General features: G+C 41.8%; 1 protein-coding gene and 1 non-coding gene across 2 annotated transcripts in view; both read left to right on the top strand.

The window, feature by feature from the left end:
* Positions 1-21,123, top strand: part of LOC126251447 (uncharacterized) — a 516,817-nt gene that overhangs the window by 171,590 nt on the left and 324,104 nt on the right. The window contains exon 2 of the mRNA XM_049951875.1: positions 7,990-8,115. Within this exon, the coding sequence (XP_049807832.1) occupies positions 7,999-8,115 (117 nt within the window). The 5' untranslated portion in view covers positions 7,990-7,998. The remainder of the gene's footprint in view (positions 1-7,989; positions 8,116-21,123) is intronic.
* On the top strand, positions 15,508-15,591 carry Trnas-gga (transfer RNA serine (anticodon GGA)). Its single transcript is given in 2 exon segments — positions 15,508-15,547; positions 15,557-15,591. It is a non-coding gene; the product is annotated as a tRNA-Ser (tRNA).

The following is a 21,123-nucleotide window of genomic DNA, read 5'->3' as shown; positions in this document are numbered from 1 at the left end:
CGTAAGAAATTTCGCAACTAGCAGTTTCAGCGAAAGAGAACTGCTTGGTAACAAGGTATACTGATGAGACAAAACATTATCAACACTGCACACTGCGAGATGGAATGCCACCTATTGTTGCGGGCACTTGACGCACTAACAAGGATAGGCACACCACGATTGGAACGCGGATTTATTTCAAACTTCGTACACTCGTAGTACTCCATGAGGACAGTAAAATGTGTAAGCAGTAGCGCGTACTTCTCAAGCGTTATTGAGAAAATCGCAAAATAATTTCAGCCATCAAATATATATCTGTGCGTTACCATTTTTACCATGAAGCGGGGGCAGCCGAGTGGTTAACGTTCAAGCCCCGTAATCACTGGATCGCTGGATCGAGTCCCGTTCGTCAGTTTTTTTTCCAACACATATTCTTTACTATTTATATTAAAATTGATATAATGGGAAAAAAACGTGCAATCGGATGAACTTTTATTAAATTTACAATGTTATTTTTCAGTCTACAAATTTTTACTATCACAAATAATATAATATTCATACCTATCGACTAGTAAATGACCAAACGCATAAAGTGTTACTGAAAATTTATGCTTGTCGTGATTCGAGAAATCCCTTATACCTGGAAGCAGCCCGAAACTACTTGTTACCCGCAAATTTTGACCGGCACAGAGATCTACCAAGTGCAACATACTTCTACTGGTTCAACAAAGGCTTCTATAGATACATAATAGAATAAAAGACACCTATATTGCCAGATACTTCCGAAACGCACTCAACACTGTAGCAAACCGTTGTCAGTCGTGAGTAAGTGGCTGGTCTCAGATGCTTGCTTTAAATTCATTTTAGTGAGAACCGGGGTCAGAATAAAAAAATCGGATTTTTACAAGCCACTGACTGACAAAGTCCATCCATCCGGTATCCGTAACGAGATACACAATATCTACTGCGAATGTGAACTAATGAAAGAGTCTCCAGAACTATGCGTGCTGAAAACTTATAATTGTAATCTCTTCAACTATTGAAAAAATATAAATCTCTGAGAATTTACTTTATACTTAGTGTAATAATAATAGTAGTAGTAGTTAGCAGTATTTAATTTGAAGTATAAAAATACACATTCGGAGACGTGGAACCTGTCTGAGAGTGGACGAATTTTCCTGCCGTCCATTACAGGCTGCGAGCCCCCATAGAGAGTAACCCCACACACAGGCGGGCTTACTGGACGCCGCTATTAACCCCGAATCCGACCGCAAACCACCCCTACCCATGTCAGCCGTCTAAGGGTGAGACACCCCACGTCCCGGGATCTCATCCTCAGACTCGGTAGAAATTCTTCTCTGTCAGCACTGGCGTGTAATCGGTTCCTCTCCAATGAATTCGCGAAATGGCTTGGTTTGATGTTGCCAGCGCTATTCAATGGGGCGAAATGAAGTAGGATGAGGAAAGATATACTTATGCAAGCGTTTCTATTTGCTTTCTGTATTCCCTATATTCCTATATCGAAGCACATTAGTAACAAGATTCTTGTGGATTATGATAAATGAAATACACAGTCCTTGTTTCTTTTTTAATATTTCATCAACCTCATTGATATTCAAGACTAAATGGGAATGTCACAGTGCTGCTGTGGCTGTTTTCCCATCTAGTACGCAACAGTGAGTCTGGAAGAAACATGGATATGCTTACGACGACGGGGCATAATCGATTTCGTACATATTCAACGGAAATGCACTACTGAAATAGTTGTTACTTACAAAGCCCACAAGTAGTGGCCTCTACCAGCGATCAGTGCGTATCTAAGAGGTTAGCTTTACGAATTCTCGTTACTCGTGGCCATATTCGCACTTTGATATTTCTGTCCTGAGCCAACGACGAAGTCGTGTCGTTGTTTTTCTTTATTTTTGGTTATCAATATGTGTTTTGCCGATGTCTACTGTCGGCAGATTAGACAAATGTAGGGTAACCAGTATAATAGTGCTTCTTTCTAATGTATTTAAGACACGGAATCAGATATCGAATGGCAGCCACAGATGTCGAAACTAAGTTCATTGCAAACACTTTCTCACTTTCCATCGACATTAAAGTACAGGGTATTTCAAAAAGACTGTACAGAATTCGAATGCATATACACTCCTGGAAATGGAAAAAAGAACACATTGACACCGGTGTGTCAGACCCACCATACTTGCTCCGGACACTGCGAGAGGGCTGTACAAGCAATGATCACACGCACGGCACAGCGGACACACATGGAACCGCGGTGTTGGCCGTCGAATGGCGCTAGCTGCGCAGCATTTGTGCACCGCCGCCGCCAGTGTCAGCCAGTTTGCCGTGGCATACGGAGCTCCATCGCAGTCTTTAACACTGGTAGCATGCCGCGACAGCGTGGACGTGAACCGTATGTGCAGTTGACGGACTTTGAGCGAGGGCGTATAGTGGGCATGCGGGAGGCCGGGTGGACGTACCGCCGAATTGCTCAACACGTGGGGCGGGAGGTCTCCACAGTACATCGATGTTGTCGCCAGTGGTCGGCGGAAGGTGCACGTGCCCGTCGACCTGGGACCGGACCGCAGCGACGCACGGATGCACGCCAAGACCGTAGGATCCTACGCAGTGCCGTAGGGGACCGCACCGCCACTTCCCAGCAAATTAGGGACACTGTTGCTCCTGGGGTATCGGCGAGGACCATTCGCAACCGTCTCCATGAAGCTGGGCTACGGTCCCGCACACCGCTAGGCCGTCTTCCGCTCACGCCCCAACATCGTGCAGCCCGCCTCCAGTGGTGTCGCGACAGGCGTGAATGGAGGGACGAATGGAGACGTGTCGTCTTCAGCGATGAGAGTCGCTTCTGCCTTGGTGCCAATGATGGTCGTATGCGTGTTGGGCGCCGTGCAGGTGAGCGCCACAATCAGGACTGCATACGACCGAGGCACACAGGGCCAACACCCGGCATCATGGTGTGGGGAGCGATCTCCTACACTGGCCGTACACCACTGGTGATCGTCGAGGGGACACTGAATAGTGCACGGTACATCCAAACCGTCATCGAACCCATCGTTCTACCATTCCTAGACCAGCAAGGGAACTTGCTGTTCCAACAGGACAATGCACGTCCGCATGTATCCCGTGCCACCCAACGTGCTCTAGAAGGTGTAAGTCAACTACCCTGGCCAGCAAGATCTCCGGATCTGTCCCCCATTGAGCATGTTTGGGACTGGATGAAGCGTCGTCTCACGCGGTCTGCACGTCCAGCACGAACGCTGGTCCAACTGAGGCGCCAGGTGGAAATGGCATGGCAAGCCGTTCCACAGGACTACATCCAGCATCTGTACGATCGTCTCCATGGGAGAATAGCAGCCTGCATTGCTGCGAAAGGTGGATATACACTGTACTAGTGCCGACATTGTGCATGCTCTGTTGCCTGTGTCTATGTGCCTGTGGTTTTGTCAGTGTGATCATGTGATGTATCTGACCCCAGGAATGTGTCAATAAAGTTTCCCCTTCCTGGGACAATGAATTCACGGTGTTCTTATTTCAATTTCCAGGAGTGTATTTATTAAACTTTGAGACCTACGAATATGAAACTTTACACATATATTTACGAACGTCTCAAGTTCAGATTACAGATGTTCAATATGTTCTCCATCAGCGACACGAGCAATATCACATCGAGAATCAAATTTCTCCCATACTCGGGCAACCATGCTCTTCGTCAGTGATATAATGGCAGTACGGATCCGGTTCTTCGACTCTTCCAGGTTCTGTGGGAGTGGTGGCACATAAACGTTGTCTTTAACGAAGCCCCACAGGAAGAAGTCAGAGTGTGTCAGATCCGGTGACCGTTGAGCCCAGTTGAGACGAGCTAAGTCGCCAGCTTCTTGACGACCAATCCATCGGTTCGGTAGAGTTCCATTCAGATATTCACGCACTTGGCGACTCCGCTGAGGGGGGGGTGCCCCGTCTTGCTGCAAAATGAAGTTGTCTTCGTGCAGCCTCGGAAACAACGAGTTTTGTAACTTAACTAGATACTGCTGACCGTTAACCGTGTTTCTATCAAAGAAGAATGGGCCGTAAACAGATGATCGGGATATCCCACAAAACACATTGATTTTGGGCGAATCTCGTACATGTTCAATGAGTGAATGTGGGTTCTGTAGGCCCAAATTCGAACATTGTGTTTGTTTACTTGACCACTAACATGGAAAGTAGCTGCATCACTGAATACGATGCGAAAGTGTTATCATTGGAAATAGCATCAAGAATCTCGTTACAAAATGCCACACATTTGCGTTTGTCATCAGAACGCAGAGCTTGTAACAGCTGTAGCTTGTACGGCTTCATTACCAACCGACGTCTCAAAACACGCCAAATTGTTGTTGTAGGCAGTTGTAACTCCCGACTGGCGCGACGTGTTGATTTTGAAGGACTACGTTGGAAAGCAGTTTGAATTTATGCAGTATTTTCTTCAGGAACGCGAGGGAGGCCAGGACTCTTTCCTTTACATACACATCCTGTATCCAGAAACTGTTGGTACCATCTGCAAATGTTCCAACCATGCGGAGGATCAATTTGGTACCTCAACCTGAAACGTCTTTGCAATGTAATCATGGAATTGTACTTAGGAATTTCGAGAACACAAAATGATACCTGCTGCGGAGTAGCCATTTTAAACATATGACAGTTTCCAAGCAAAACAGAAGACAACTGACATCTAGCGGCTACTAATATAAACTAAACTATTTATTCGTTTCTCCAATAGCCGACCAGAGGCACAGCGATCGATAGTGTGGACATAATAATACTTCGTAATCTTTTTGAAACACCCTGTATTTTCTCAACACCAACGCATTTTTTCTCATACCATCTCTCTGTCTTAGAAAATAATCAGTAAGTATAATTACCATAGCATTCTGATGGTAGAAACAACAAATAAACAGTAACAAAGTACTTAGTAACACTAACGAAGTGGAGGATAGCCCATACACCAACAGCTTCATTTTAAGCATGAATTTTCGCCCCACAGAAAACACAGCAGTTTAAATAAATCCTTATTAGTTGCAGATGAAAAACATTGTTAAAATATCAGATGACAGACAGCAAAAATAGCAAAATAATTCTATATTAAGGAACATGCTTTCGTCGAAATACGTTTCACGAATATGGCGACTACAAAACGAACAGTTACCATTGCTTTACAGAAGAATAAGAGGTAACCCAGTTATGATGGTCTCCCTCCCGCAAACCCAGAACACTGCCTAGCCTATGACGCGTCATTGCAGTCTACGGTGCCACTAGAATTGAAAGTGATTTTTGTTATTGGTAACAGTAAAATATTTTTGTTAGTAGCTAGCTTCGTAACAGAAAAAAAGCTATTCATATGATGCAGGCTATAAATTGAAAGTAATAGCATTTGCAGAAGAGCATGGAAAGAGAGCATCCGAGCAGCATTTCGGTCCTCCACCAACATAAAAAATCATTCGCGATTGGCGGCCTAGTGAAGAACTGAAAAAAATGAGAAAGACTAAATGCGCAAATAGAGGACTGAATGCAAAATCGCCAACCCTAGAAGATGACGTATTGAAATGGATGCAAGGACGCCGTCAAAATGGCATTGGAATTTATACAAAAATGATTCGAATACATGCCCGTAAGCTAGCGCTACAGTGGAACTTACCAGATTTTAAGGGTGGAGTTGGTTGGTGCTAAAGGCGACGGTATTAGCATGCGAACTAAAACCAAAATCTTTCAGAAAATACCGAAAGAGTATGAATAGAAAATATTATCTTTCCATCTCTTTATTATTCAACATGAAAAGAAAACCAGTGTGAAACTTAGCCAGATAGTGGATATGGACAAAACTCCTGCGACATTTGAAGTGCTGAGTAACAGAGCTGTTTGCCGGCCGTGGTGGTCTAGCGGTTCTAGGCGCTCAGTCCGGAACAGCGCGACCGCTACGGTCGCAGGTTCGAATCCTGCCTCGGGCATGGATGTGTGTGATGTCCTTAGGTTAGTTAGGTTTAAGTAGTTCTAAGTTCTAGGGGACTGATGACCACAGATGTTAAGTCCCATAGTGCTCAGAGCCATTTGAACCATTTTTAACAGAGCTGTTGCCGTGAAAGCTGCTGGAACTGTAACTAAAAAACAAGTGGACATGAAGAAATTTACTGAACCGTTGTCCTTTCATGTTCTGACACTACTGAACTTAATCCAATGATCATTTTCAAACGCAAAACAATGCCAAAACCTTCTGAAATACCGACGTGATGTTGTTGTTGACGTACATGACAAGGGGTGGGTGGACGAGGCTGGTATGGAATTACAGACTAACAGAATGTGGGAGAGAAGGAAAGGTGATTTATGGAAGAAGAGTTCTCTTCTTGTGCTATATCAATCAAGTAGTCATTTGAAAAATTCTGGGGAAGAGAAATTTACACAAGAAAATACAGATTTTGCTGTTATTCCGGGAGGACTCACTTCACATTATTGTAACCTCTCGATGTTTCGGTAAATAAACCACTTTAAGTGTATGTGAGAGAAGAATGGAACAAATGGAAGATGGATGAAACACAATATGAATTCACGCCGAAGGTAAAACAATCGTGGTCTAGGGTGACAGAAGACATTCCTGTTAAATCTTTTAACAAGTGCGGCGTACCTAACGCTCTCGATGGCAGCGGTGACCACCTTATGTACGAAGAGGACAACGATGGCGAAGAAGAAGAAGAAGAGGGAAGTTACGATAAAGATTTTCAGGGATTTTAAAGGTCAGTTTGATTTCATAAAATAAGATTTTTTAGTGTTTATTTGCAATCTACTAATAAAAATGGTAAGAAAGTTATTTGAAAAGAAAATTGGATAAAAATTAAAGTGCGCAATATGGCCAGTATAGTCTGTAACATACAGTATTTAGTCTAACACTTAATTCTGATCTGTATAATACACTGACTGACAAAGAAACAAAATGCACTGAATGAGAGAAGAAAAGAAACGGAATTTCATACATTGAGAAGGTATTTGATGTTATTTCGGTTATTACAAAATCAAGTAAAATTTAGAAAGCACTTAGCAGTGTGAGCCCACATATCACTGCAAGGCTGAACAGCCTATGGGTCGCATTGATTCGGTTGAGCAGGGGGTCTTAAAGCCGTTGAGCCTCTCCTGACGTCATCTTGTCCACAACTATTGTCACTGCCTCTGTCGGTCCATTATGGCCAGGGAACATCGGTTTGTACGTATTTCTAGATTCAAAAATCTTTACCAACATACATATATTTTGGGTTATTTTATATATCACATGCTACCAGTTTCGGCAATTCAATATTGCCATCTTCTGGCCCCATACGCTTATTTCGTATTAACAACCTTATCGTATGGCGCCATTAAACTGGAACCGTAAATCCGAACCGTTATGCAACTGATTCATATCAAAGGGTGACACCTACTCGGCGCTACAGGAGATGGTCTTAGCATGTGAACTAAAACCAAAATGTTCCAGAAAATACCAAAATATTGTGTTTCCATCTCTTTATTATTCACGAACAGAAAAAAATCGTCACCGACTCGGTGTCAACCTCTCATACGAATCATTTCTCGTCAGAGCTAAAAGAGGATATTAATCTTGCCAGGCTAAATAAGGTATAAATACTTACATAAATGACCTACCCCAAGTTCGGCATACTAGTATTTTCCCGGAAAATATTTCATGTATCTTGAGACAGGCAATCCAAGTGACATTATTTGTACTCGAAGGGGATGGTGTAGGCTATTTTGCCTAAGTTTAGGTGCATGAAATATTTTACGGGCTAGTTTTATTTTTCCCACACTCTATACTGCCCTAGCTGTTCAAGGAAGGCCCAACGTCCTGTGGAAGGATGCGTTATGGCCTGACCTCGAGCACGAAGGGAAACAACTGTCGGCGGAGATTGAGGAGAGGCGAGGAAAAACAGCAACCGGTGGGTCGTATAGATGTCTGTGTGTTGTCTGCCGCAGGCGAGCGAGATGACGTCCGTTCCCACCGCCTTGCACGCTTGCGCACTGCTGCTGCTCGCCGGTCACCTGAGGGTCGCCACCGCATCCGTCCGGCCGCACATCATCTTCATCGTCGCCGACGACCTGGTAAGCAAAACAAAGCAGGCAGCAGCCGGCGCCGCGGTCCTGCACAGTCGGTCCCTCAGGAAAGTCGACCGGTGTGAAATAAAATATGTGTTTGTAATTAGTTGACTCTGTCCTATTGTTCATAATAGGCTCCATGTGAGCCAGTACACAACAGAAAGCGTTGAGAAAATTGTTCGAAGTAATACTTATACTCCACCTTGAAAACCGTCAGCGGTCGTAGCCTTCTACATACCTGACACTGTGTCGAAACGCTTTCCTTCCAATGTCATTTTCAGTTTTGGAAAGAACCGGAGTTGAATGGAGGCGAAAATGGAGGGTTTTCAAGCACGGCGAAACATTTTTGAGCCAAGAGATCAAGTACGATGTTACTTTTATGTGCCCCTGCAGTTTCGTGCAACGAACACCACATCCGACGTGGTCCATTGCTTCTTTCACGACCGAAATTCGAAACGTAGTGTTCAAGCATTGGTTGTTAATGGTAGCCTGTAATACCAGCGCTGTGAAATTTAAAACAAAAGTAGTCGAAATACCACACTCGTTAATTCACGCATTCGGTTACGGGTGGCGTTAGTAGCCACGCGAATACAAGATTTTTCCCACTTTTCATGTGGGGCGGACTGTGTATAAACACATGCTGCGTGTGCAAAGCTTCTTGATTCCGGTATCTCGGCGGAACCCGAACAATCTTCTCTATGAACGATTTAAAATAGCGAAGTACTCGTCGGTATACCCCTGCTGACATTTTCGAGCAAATTCTTTGTGGTTTTGAATGAAAGAGAAAACTGCTTTTCTGCGGGTACCCTTTTTACCGTCTCGAATATTTTACACCTTTTGATTCCGAGCACTGACACTTGGGGACAGGCTCGTACTGGTAAAATCATGTTTCATCACCTGTTACGATGCAAGACACGAAATCTGTGTCTCTGACAATTGATCTTTCCATGTCTTCGCACTGTTCCATTCTGCAAACTTTTTGATCGTCAGTGAGTGAGTGGGACACAAAGCGACAACACATGTTTCTTGTGAGTTAGAATGCTATGCTGGGTTGTTTTAGGAATTCCAGTGAGTTCCTCAGTTAACCTGACACATGCACTTTAATCATTTCGAAGAATTTCAGGCACAAATGATAAATAATTGAAACCCTCAGCTGCCGACAGGTGTTGTTGATAAACCTCTATGGGGACAGCTGAAAATGTGTGCCCGACCGAGACCCAAACCCGGGATCTCCTGCTTACGTGGCAGTTCAAAAATGGTTCAAATGGCTCTGAGCACTATGGGACTCAACATCTTAGGTCATAAGTCCCCTAGAACTTAGAACTACTTAAACCTAACTAACCTAAGGACATCACACACACCCATGCCCGAGGCAGGATTCGAACCTGCGACCGTAGCAGTCCCGCGGTTCCGTACTGCAGCGCCAGAACCGCTAGACCACCGCGGCCGGCTTACGTGGCAGTGGCAGACGCTCTATCCACCTTCTTTTTTTTTCCCCCTCGGCGGTCGTCACAAGACATCCGTTCAAGTTGATCGTTGATTCCTTGACAGAGATATCCATCTGAGCCACCGAGGACACAGACGAATAGCGCTACTGCAGGGACTTATCACTTGCACGCTTCCCGTGAGATCCACATTCCCAACTGTCCAAAATCTACATACGTAATGTACCTAATAGGTATTTGCCCATTCACTTATAACTCGCGCACACTAAGGTGACGATTACCGCAAGAGTTCGGGCAACCTGTGCGCATACGCACAGAAGAAGGTCAATGGCTTGGTAGCCTTTAACTATATGTATGAAGATAGTAACTTTTCTCGAAAGAACCGATCCCTCACTTTAGTGTGCGCGAGTAATGAGTGAATGGGCCAATACCTATTAGGTACATTACTTATGTAGATTATGGACAGTTGAAAACGTGGGTCTCCCGGGAAGCGTGCTAGGGATGTCCCTGCAGTCGCGCTATTCATCTGTGTGGAACAGTTACAATAAGCTTGTTATCTGATGCTGAGAGAAATAATAATTGGCTGCTGCGTTAATAAGGGTGACTAATGGAAATCTGTTTGGCCTGTTTGATTCTTGTTTATTAATGGCCAGAATTTCAAGTAGTGTTAGTTTTTTGCCTTTAGTTCCTTTATGGAGAACATCACATTTCACACCATATGAATGGTATTCATTAATAGCATATTCAGCAAAGGTAGATCGTTTCTTCTTTAGTTTCCAACTTCTTTCATGCTTAGTCGTTCTAGTAGTTATAGCCCTACGCGGTTGACCTACATGTAATTTGCCGCACGGTTAGTAGGAAGTTCCATAAATTCCATTCTGTTCTAAAGGCGGAATCTTATCTTTACTGGTGTACAGAAGGTAGTCAACAGTATTTCTACGGGGTCAGGGATTTTCTCTGCCTCGTGATGGCTGGGTGTTATTTGATGTCCTTAGGTTAGTTAGGTTTAAGTAGTTCTAAGTTCTAGGGGACTGATGACCATAGATGTTAAGTCCCATAGTGCTCAGCGCCAGTATTTCTACTGTAAAAAGCTGAAATATAGTTCTTGGATTTTAGTTTCCGATAAGAACCTGTGAAGTCCTATCAAATATAGCATGGGGCCCATTTGTTATTATTATAGGTTCGTGCTGTCACTGGTAGATAAAGAACATTATCCTCTGCCTCTTCTTTTCGCTGAGTGCGTTGTCCACGGTTATAGTCCTACACGAAGTGGCCGTGCGGTTAAAGGCGCTGCAGTCTGGAACCGCAAGACCGCTACGGTCGCAGGTTCGAATCCTGCCTCGGGCATGGATGTTTGTGATGTCCTTAGGTTAGTTAGGTTTAAGTAGTTCTAAGTTCTAGGGGACTAATGACCTCAGCAGTTGAGTCCCATAGTGCTCAGAGCCATTTGAACCATAGTCCTACACTAATTGACAAAAAGCTTTTAATATATCTGTTTCTCCAAGAACAGACGGAATATTCCATAAACTGTCGATTTTAGTTTAGCGGTGTGTGAGGGACTGTTTGGTTCAAGTAGGTGACCATCTAAGTTAAACTTCGTTCAAGAGTCAAAATTTGGTTAGATTTCTCGATGTACACTTGCACAGTCAGAACATTCTGCGCCCGTTTACTCATCTGACAACGTACGAAGATCTCAGCCATCAAGATTTCGCAGAGGAAGTCAACGAAGGGTGCCGCGTCACTAGGGAGAAAGTACCGCTGGGATCTTACGGGCAGGAAAATTCTTCAGGTCCGCTAACTCTCATTCAGCAGTGCGAAACTTTGGGCAAAAACTGTGATTTTCCCAGAGTCGCTTAAATGGCCGAGCAGAATGTGGAACAGCGCCCATGTCGTTCGGGATCCGCTTCGTCATTCCGGCCACAACGTGCTGGCGGAGTGCTTCGGGACTGTGTCGGCGAGTCCGAGCTTTTTCGCAGGCGTCTAGTCGCCCAGAGGCCTTCTGCGCGTTTCACGGTACACTGCTTCATTCCGACCGCGGCTACCTGCCTTCAGTGAAATTCTTACACTGGAATCGAAATTAGTCGACGTCAACTTGTGGAGATGAAAGCTCTAGTGGCATGAATATTTCCGGCTTTCATCTTCTGGGGAACATGTTATCCGAACACACGAAATTTTGTTGAAGCAATTACTGCCTGCCTTTAACGGTAGAGTTTACAGTTTTTAGATGCATTCAGTAACTCTTCGAAAGAAGCTTGGCTTGGTGTTCTTTATGATTTAGGTTGAACATTTCGCAAGAAACTATAGAAAAATTTAAAACTGCTATATGTAAGGGTAATCTCTGCCTACGCAAGGCAATTTAACATCTGTTGTTCTATGTTTACGCGGCAGTGAAGGTAGTCTTGCGTCATGCTAGCAAAATTTAGTCTCCCCATTTGGCGTATTTTACGGAGTACTTTAAAAAATGCGTAACTACAAACCTTACTATGCCCTACATCAATATGAAAATGGAATGAAATTCCAAAGCAAAAAACAAATTGCTTTGCGGTTATGTCGATAATATGGAACTCCTGGCAGAGTCGGCGAAAGATTTGGAAGGAATAGAGGGCATTTTGAAACAAGATAATAGGATGAATATCAATAAAAGCAAAGAAAGAGTAAGAGAATGTAGTCGAATTAAATTAGGCGTTGCTGACGGGGAGAATAAACAAGTGTCATAAACCAATTTCTGAGAAACTTATTTCGGAGAGAGGGGGTCAAGATAAGCGAACACATGTCTCAGCTTATCTATAGAGATTAGACCGTTTCTGACAAAACGAAGGTCAAGGTTTTAGAAGTATTTTCGAGGCACTTTATGTGCTTTTAGCCGCGTGATATCCTAAAACGAATTGGTGGCTCAGTGGTTAGCATCACGGCTTTTTAATTTTGCGCCCCGTGTTATTACTTTAATTCCCGTTTTTCATTTACATACTAATGTTTGTAGAAGGCTACTACACTGATGATTTCCAGTGTATATTGATATAACGTTGTCCTCATTCGTCTAATAAATGCATGTTAGATGAATGAACTTAAAAAATATGAGAAAATTACTTGAAATTGTTTTCAGTGAAATTCCTGTAATATATCATCATTCCTAATTAACCGCAAGCGCCTGTTTTCGGAAAAGTGATGCGTCATGCATAGTGTGAAGCGAAACTGTTGCGAACGTGTGAAATCTTCACCAGTCTTAACGACCTTCCATTTCCGAGTGAGATTCGTACGAAGAAATGTCACTGTGGCAGACCTACCTACGCGCGATGGACGTGGTGTTTGGAATACTGGTGTTTCTCACGTCTCTGTAATCAGTACCGTCCAAGGGAATGCACCAAATCATCCTGAAGAATAACAATATGAATAAAATACAATAATTACTACAAGAATTGATATGAGAATGACACATAAGAATATAAAATTGAAAAGGATTGTAAACCCTCGACATACCATATGCTCATATATTATAAAATAAATATGTGACACTTATTAAGAAATGCAGTTATAATATTACAGTTAATATTATTCCCTTGTGCTCCTAATTTCGTAATAAACATTGCTGTAGTGACCTTTTAAGGACATGGGTAGATAAAACAACAAAAATAAATGAAAATATCTATGAAAAACAATAATCGGGTTTCGAACAAGGGACGCAAAATTACGAAGCCGCGATGCTAACCTCTGAGACACCATTTCGTTTGGGGACAACGCGCTGTAAAAGGCACATAAATTATCTTGAAAATATCTCGACAAGTTTGAGCGTCTTTTTTTAAGAATCAGATGTGTATCTACAGATACGCCGAGACACGTGTTCGCTTATTATGACTGCTTATCCACTAGACGGAGTTCCTGGGACATTAGGTGATGGTACTTGTGGGGTTCTACTTGGAAGAGAAATGGGTTAGGAATTCGAATAGTAAACATAATAGGTAAGTTAAGTTTTATATGGACAGAAAATTAAGTGATGGTGACGAAAGCAGATAGGATATAAAATAATGATTGGAAACATCACGAAAGGAAATGTTAGGAAATCATTTATGAAAGTATTTGCTTGGGTTTGAGAAGACCCACTATACGCAGTTCAGAACCTGTAAGAGATTTCCTTCCAGCATGTGTGCAACATATGAAAACATGCAGATCGAAGAGGTTGACAGTGTTAAATTTCTGGGATTAAAACTCGATAATAAATTTAGTTGGGAAGGGTATACCTCAGAATTGCAGTGAGAATGACGGCAGATGTAGGACATATAAATATGAAAAACTTGCGTACCTTGCTTACTTTTATTCTATTATGTCATACAGGATCATATTGTGGGGTAATTCACCAAACCGAGCAAAAGTTTTTAGCGTGCAAAAGATTGTGATAAGAATCATTTGTGGTCTAAACTCAAGAACATCATGTAGAAACCTGTTCAAGGAACTTGGTATTCTAATTACTGCTTCTCAGTATATTTATTCCTTAGTGAAAGTTTTAAGGTAATATATCTTTATTTTCGACCAATAGCTCAATATATAGTATCAGTACTAGGAATAAGTACAATCTACATAAAGATCTAAAATCACTTAACTTGGTCCAAAAAGGGATTCAATATTCAGGAACACACATTTTTTGATGAATTGCCAGCAACTATTAAAAACTTGGTTTTTCAGATAAAGTACGGTTTAAACAGAGCTTGAAACACTTTTTGATAGGCAACTCCCTGTACTCTATAGGTGAATATCTTAACAGAGACTGTTAAGGCAGATTGAGAAAGATGCCTGTTAGATTTCAGATTCTACAGCAATTGGTTACAATAGTCAAGATTAGGTATTTTTTGTATGATAAATTTATTAACAGTGCATAACAATGTTTCATTCCGACAGCGTGTTAATTCTGTAAATATTAGGTGTTCCAGTTTACCACATTGTGTTCACCTATTTCGACAATCTTCTGACAAATGATTATGTTATTAAGTATTATATCCAAATGTTTTATGTTATACTTTCTGACATGTTCCACACCCACGAGCATCATCTCATTTTTTTGGGTCTGTGGAATAACGAAAACTGAATCTAATCTAATGTAATGTGACAGGAGTGAACCGTGGAGGATAAACAGTTCAGACAAGAAGAGAGTGGCAGCTACAGGAGAATGCTGAAGACTAGATGGGTAAATCGGATGCGTAATGAAGAGCTAATGAACTGAATTCTAGAGAAAAGAATTTGATGCTTAAGTTGAGTACGAAAATATCACTTTTTGATGGCAAACGTCATGCAGCATGATGGAATCGTCGAAATGAATATAGGTTATATAGTAGCCTTTCGTGAAAGAAAGTAAAACAGACCAATACAAATAATTGTTCCAATTTTTTCTTACCTCATAAACAGTGGGAGTTTCTAAATCACAGTCTAACATGGACCACAAAAAGGAACGACTTACTTGGAAATACTAAGAAACGGCGATCACAATTTTCAGAGGCTTCCAGAGGTTTGCTTGTGGGCATTAGGGTTCTGATTCGATTTACGAGGGCCACTACGATTTACACCTTCACCCAGCATCCCCGACTATTATTTGAACATATTCCAGTCTCTGTCTTTCCCTACGGCTTTTATATTCTGCTGCTTCCTCCTGTACTCAGGAAGTTACTCCATGATGTGTCTCTGTTTTACATGTAATTCCTTTCCCGACTAAACTACAGAAAACCGCTTCACTTCTTATCAGTCCATTTAATTAACAGTATTATTTTGTAACAGCACATATCAACGATTTGATTCTCTTTTATGCCGTCTTTACCACTGTTTGTCAGTGTTGGGGTCCAGACTTACATTCTCAGAAATGTTTCTCTGAAGGACTATAACATTTATGGAATGTTCTGTCCGTACTTGGAGCCATGTTCACTCCTTTGATCGTAGGTGACAAAGGTCGTGGACACACTACGAACTGCCGGCCGGAGTGGCCGAGCGGTTAAAGGCGCTACAGCCTGGAACCGCACGACCGCTATGGTCGCAGGTTCGAATCCTGCCTCGGGCATGGATGTGTGTGATGTCCTTAGGTTAGTTAGGTTTAAGTAGTCCTAAGTTCTAGGGGACTTATGACCACAGCAGGTGAGTCCCATAGTGCTCAGAGCCATTTGAACCATTTGAACACTACCGACTGACGTGACAAGAAATTTAAGATTGCATTTCTCTCTATAGCCTATAGTTAATTTTCTCAGCCTTTCAAACATCTCGTCACACCTTACGTCGCCGGAAGCTTTTTCTTCGTTGTTCTTAACTCTTCCTTTCATCACTAAGTGTAGCGTCAGAATTTCCATTCTGCTGCCTTTACCTTCCCTAAGGCAAAGTGACGATCATCTAACAGATCGTCAGTTTTATTCCCCATTTTCTTACATGTATATTACTCTTGAGAGCAATTAGGATACGAAGCTGATTCTACGACGTGTCTCGCATTTGTATGCCCCTGCTTCCTTCGGGACTCCGTGGAATATCAGGCGGCATGTCCTGACTCTCATAGATTCTACAAACTTGAATGGTAGCTTCCGCCATTGATTTTAGAAAATCGACTGGAATGTTATCGGTATTTGTTGACTGCTGACGTAAATACGGATACTACAGGCCATATCGAATGATGCCAAGTGACACTCAAATCGTAAGGTTTTCCGGGTCGCGGGCAGCGGTTAGTTTTTGCTGCAGTCCTGCGGTTTGCGGTACGCTCGATTCGACAGCGCTAAATTTGATGCCAAGTTGTGTACGCTGCCGTTCCTTTGAAACGTTTATGTGAATATTTGCAAACTTCAGACAACGACAGCTTCGACAACTGTAATATCATTCCTTGGTTCCTTCATCCACTTCATACAAACGACAATGCATTTTGCGTAGAACTTCTTGAATATAGTTAAAACAGACGGAAGTTTTGAAGTACTAAACTTACTTTTTGTTTGAGACTTGCTGTGAACATAAACATGGTTCTAGTTTACACGGCTACAATACTGAAAGCTTTCCGGAATACTTATGGTTCATTGCTGGCTAGTGTGAGTATTGCGTGTGAAGTTGAGCTACGCCGTGCAATGCAACAACAAAGTATAGATTTGGTTATGCGCGACAGTTAACCACCAAGGACAGTAATTTAATAATACGAATGAACAATTAAAATTTAATGAGCCCCGCAGAAGGAAATTAATCGTTAACCCGTAGTTATTTGCATAGAACTGAGGGATCTCAACTCGCAACTTCTGATAGAAACTTATCTGAAGATTTTGAAGTTGCCTTCGTCTTACCATCATTGGCCTGAAATCAGTTATTATATTTACAGTTCTTATGAAACGTTGGCGGTAGATTTAACATTTTGATTCTTCTCATTGAACTGCTTCTCACTTGCTATTCCGTCTATGGGTGTTTTTCTGACTGTCTCTACATTTCACGATGAAGCATGATTATACGTAAATACTCAAAAGACCGTAGTTTTAAGACGACTTTCTTCTGAAGGCATTAGCATTTTAACAATTTTTACACGATCCAGATTTCTTTTTGTAGATATCCTGAACAATCTATTTAGAACACTCCAGTTCAGAAAAAAATACTGTCCCCTTGACTTCATTCCTCGTATTTTCTTCCAGTTGTCTTTTCGATTTGCTTTTACCATGAGCCTGCAGTTTATTCACTTCTTTACATTTTCCAAAATTCAAATTGCTCTGAGCACTATGGGACGTAACATCCGAGGTCATCAGTCCCCTAGAACTTAGAACTACTTAAACCTAACTAAACTAAGTACATCACACACATCCATGCCCGAGGTAGCATTCGAACCTGCGACCGTAGCCGTCACGCGGTTCTGGACTGAAGTGCCTAGAACCGCTCGGCCACCGGGGCCGGCTTTACATTTTCCATGATTCGTCCTCAATTCCATGGTTGCTTCCGACAGAGTTCTTAGAAAAAGAAAAGGGGAGAGATGGTGACGAAAGATGACCTGAAATTCTTATGAGCTGAATGATAAAAGACATCAGGAACATGCGACATGCATGACATTTGTGTCGTCTGGAAATGATAGAGGTAAAGGTGGATAAATGGGCCCCCACTTTGTTTTTTGTATATAACACCTTTTATTTTTAGTATAATCACCTGACATTAACATAAAGCATTTGTCTAGTATGTCCTGCAAATAGTTACGATATGTTTTGGCTCAACTTTTTAATAGTGAAAACAAAATTTTATTTTTCCTGATAGTCTGCATTTTGTTGCGTCAAGAATTTGTGCTGGTAATATGGGCCCCAACGTAGTTTGAAATAAAAAGAAAAAAAATTTTAAAAAATAATGTTATTTAATTTTTGTGTATAATGAAAGAAAGATTCACTCTGAACATTGTTAATTAGTCTACTGGTGGGATGATTTTCACAGCCTACGCCTAGTCTATTCACAATAGTCACACACATAAGCATCTTTTTGCACGTTACAAGTGATCCTCTTTCAGCTGCAGATAATGCACCAACTTGCCTTTTTCCCCTCAGGCCGATGACACGAGAAATTTTTCTTTGAACGACACTAAGACCTGACTCGTCTGCCGGCTGGGGTGGTCGAGCGGTTCTAGGCGCTACAGTCTGGAACCGCGCGACCGCTACGGTTGCAGGTTCGAATCCTGCCTCGGGCTTGGATGTGTGTGATGTCCTTAGGTTAGTTAGGTTTAAGTAGTTCTAAGTTCTAGGGGACTAATGACCTCAGCAGTTAAGTCCCATAGTGCTCAGAGCCATTTTTTGATTCGTCTACATTAAAAACTCTGTCTGCAGGATATTTATAGTTACTGAACGCAGCTTCAAGTAAACTGAATAAATTGTCGACAGCTTGTTTATTAAACTCATTAGCACGTGTAATCTAAGTTGCGGATGCCGTGACATAAAATGGTCAAACCAAGTTCGACCAGAAACTTCGCCCTTTACAAATGTATGAGGGATTTTACTTCTTGTGCAAAGCTGGTAGGCCATGCGCCTGATGTCATTTCTGGCAAGGCTGTAGAATTTGGATTCCATAATGAGAGGATATTTAACCAGTTCGTCCTAAAGTCCCTGCAGCAAAACCGGTGGACGGCCCAGTTTAATATTAACTATTTCTTCGACCGGTTTATCGATTCGTGAAAGCCTTTGGAGCGTAGAACGAGGGACAGAGTACACTTTAACCGCTTTTTTCAACCCCATTTGTTTCTCTTTAATAGCTACAATAGCATTTGATATATTTGCTTTGTCCCACGATTGCCGTTTCGATTTTTTGGGTGGTACAAGATGTCTTCGAGGCATCTGAAACATAAAGAGTAGCAATATTTGTAAATGGTCCCATAAAATCTGATTGATTTTACGGGGCCCATAATACCAGCAGCGAAAGGGGCCCATATATCCACCCTCGACATCTTGAGAAAAAAGATTTTGCCTACGGTTAGTTTGGTTCGCAACCGACGTTAATTAATGTAAAACGGCATCCCAACAACAAGCCAAATACGTACCTTACCTTAGTTTTAGTAATAACATGTTAGAAATTTGAGTTTTATTCAAATAAACACTAATCTTTCAAACTTTTGATGACAGCGAAAAAATTCACAGCACAACCACTCACAAACCTTGACAGCTACTACGTCTGCACACTCCACAGTCAAGTTTGGCAACTAGCTCTAGTAGCTCATGTGCTCTCCGCTAGAATTCATGGCCTGTACTTCCAAATATGTAGGGGGCCCATAATACCAGCAGGGGCCCATTTTTCCACCTTTGCCTCTAGTACTAGCTAGAATTGGTGAAATTATTGTCACTTACTGACACAATCACAATTATGTTTCAGATAATCGGTTTCGATCATGTCAGAATTGTGCAAAGAAAGAATACGCGTTGTCACACTTAGGATGAGCTAATGATATGCCAGAGTAGTGGAGAAAAGACTTTGACTATAATGGCCATTGCAGTCCATCAAAGTGGTAAATGGTCAAATGATTTATTGGAGGTAAAAGTAGTCTCACTGTCAAAGTAAACAACCGCAGTAAGTACAGTGTTTACCGGGCGAGCAGCCTTATTTCACACAGAGGGATAATTAATGCACTTATAATCGCCAGGCATTTGGAAAATAAAACGGAAGAAGTGATTGAAGAACACCCTTTCAAAGTTATGTGGGAAAAAGGGGCAAGAGACGCCGCTGGTTTGCTGAGGCTGAGATCGGAAAGGGGTTTAGAGGTAAACAGGGAGCTGCTTTTGTGTTTCATATATTGTAAAAAAAAAAAAAAAAACATTTAATCGTGTCTATTAGACCAGACGAGAGAACATTAAAGCAAATAAGAATAGGCTGGTGTGATATAAGGCTATTTTACTGTTTATACACTGTGCAAAGTGTAAAAGTACGACTGAGACTGGAGACACAGTTAATGCTAAAATTGGAAGTGGAATGGGACTGAGTTGCCGCATGTATCCTAAAAAAGTCAATACATACGTGAAGCTCTACACGGGAAGAGGTGTCAGCTGAAGTGGATGATTTCAAAGCAGAAGGTAGGATTAGAAATAAGCTGAACTCTCAAGGTAAGACAAAATACAGTAGAAAGATTAGATGAAACTTGCAAGGAGTATGGTGTGAAAACTTAAAATGAGGAAGTTATCAAAATATCTAGTATTAATGTGCCTACATTTAAGAGTAAGGCCTAATGCTTGAACTTGCAGATAGATAGATGGGAAGACTACTACTGAAGTGACGCTTATTGAAATAATGAAATTAACTTGAGGGACGAAGTGTGCAAAATAGATGATTTCCGCTGATTAGGAAAATTAATTTCAGAGTGAGGAAAACAAGACTCAAATATTACACCTGGGGTGAAGCATCATATGAGTTAAAAACGAGAACTTGAAAAGTGTTTTACCGAATGTTTTGTGGGGAATTTCAGATTTAGTATTGGAGACAGAGAGAAAAGATAAAATGGGTAGACAAAATAAGAAATTCAAGGCATGATGAAACGAGCTACTAAGAGGAAATATGTTTTGACAAATATCTACCATTCATAATTTAAGTTGGTGATCGGTAGCAGAAGAGTACAACTGAGTGAAGAAATAAAAGCAACTGAAAATGCTGGTAGTCGAATTAAGGAACTGAAGATAAAGATAAATTCGAAGGACACCCCCCCCCCCTCCTCCACGAGGCTTCGACTATAATCTTCGTTTTCTGTACATCATAAATACGCTGTCAACAGCTTCATCGTTTGTTGTTCTTTAGGACAACCCACGTTTTGTATAGGGTAATGGTGTCGGTCTATGTTGAGCAGACTCGCTCTTAATGTGCGCTGTCTATCATCAGTCGTTATTAGTGGTCAATGAATAGGTGTTTCCAAACGTCTTATTTGTACTACGACTTTTTTTACACTTGAGGCATGAAATCATCGGAAAGAGAACTCAGTAAGTTTCACTAATAATCCTATGATTTGTGCGCTTATAAAACCCAACTTGTGAGCTTCATGGGCCGAGAACCAAAAGTACCTTTAATTGTGCCCCATTCTATTCCCCATCTTTCTTCTCGGTCAATGGCACAATCCATCCTTCGTTAAGCAGGCAGG

This window comes from Schistocerca nitens, chromosome 4, assembly GCF_023898315.1.
Source record: "Schistocerca nitens isolate TAMUIC-IGC-003100 chromosome 4, iqSchNite1.1, whole genome shotgun sequence".
NCBI lineage: Eukaryota > Metazoa > Arthropoda > Insecta > Orthoptera > Acrididae > Schistocerca > Schistocerca nitens.
Note: the sequence above shows the minus strand (reverse complement) of the source record. Positions and strands in the feature narration are given on the sequence as shown.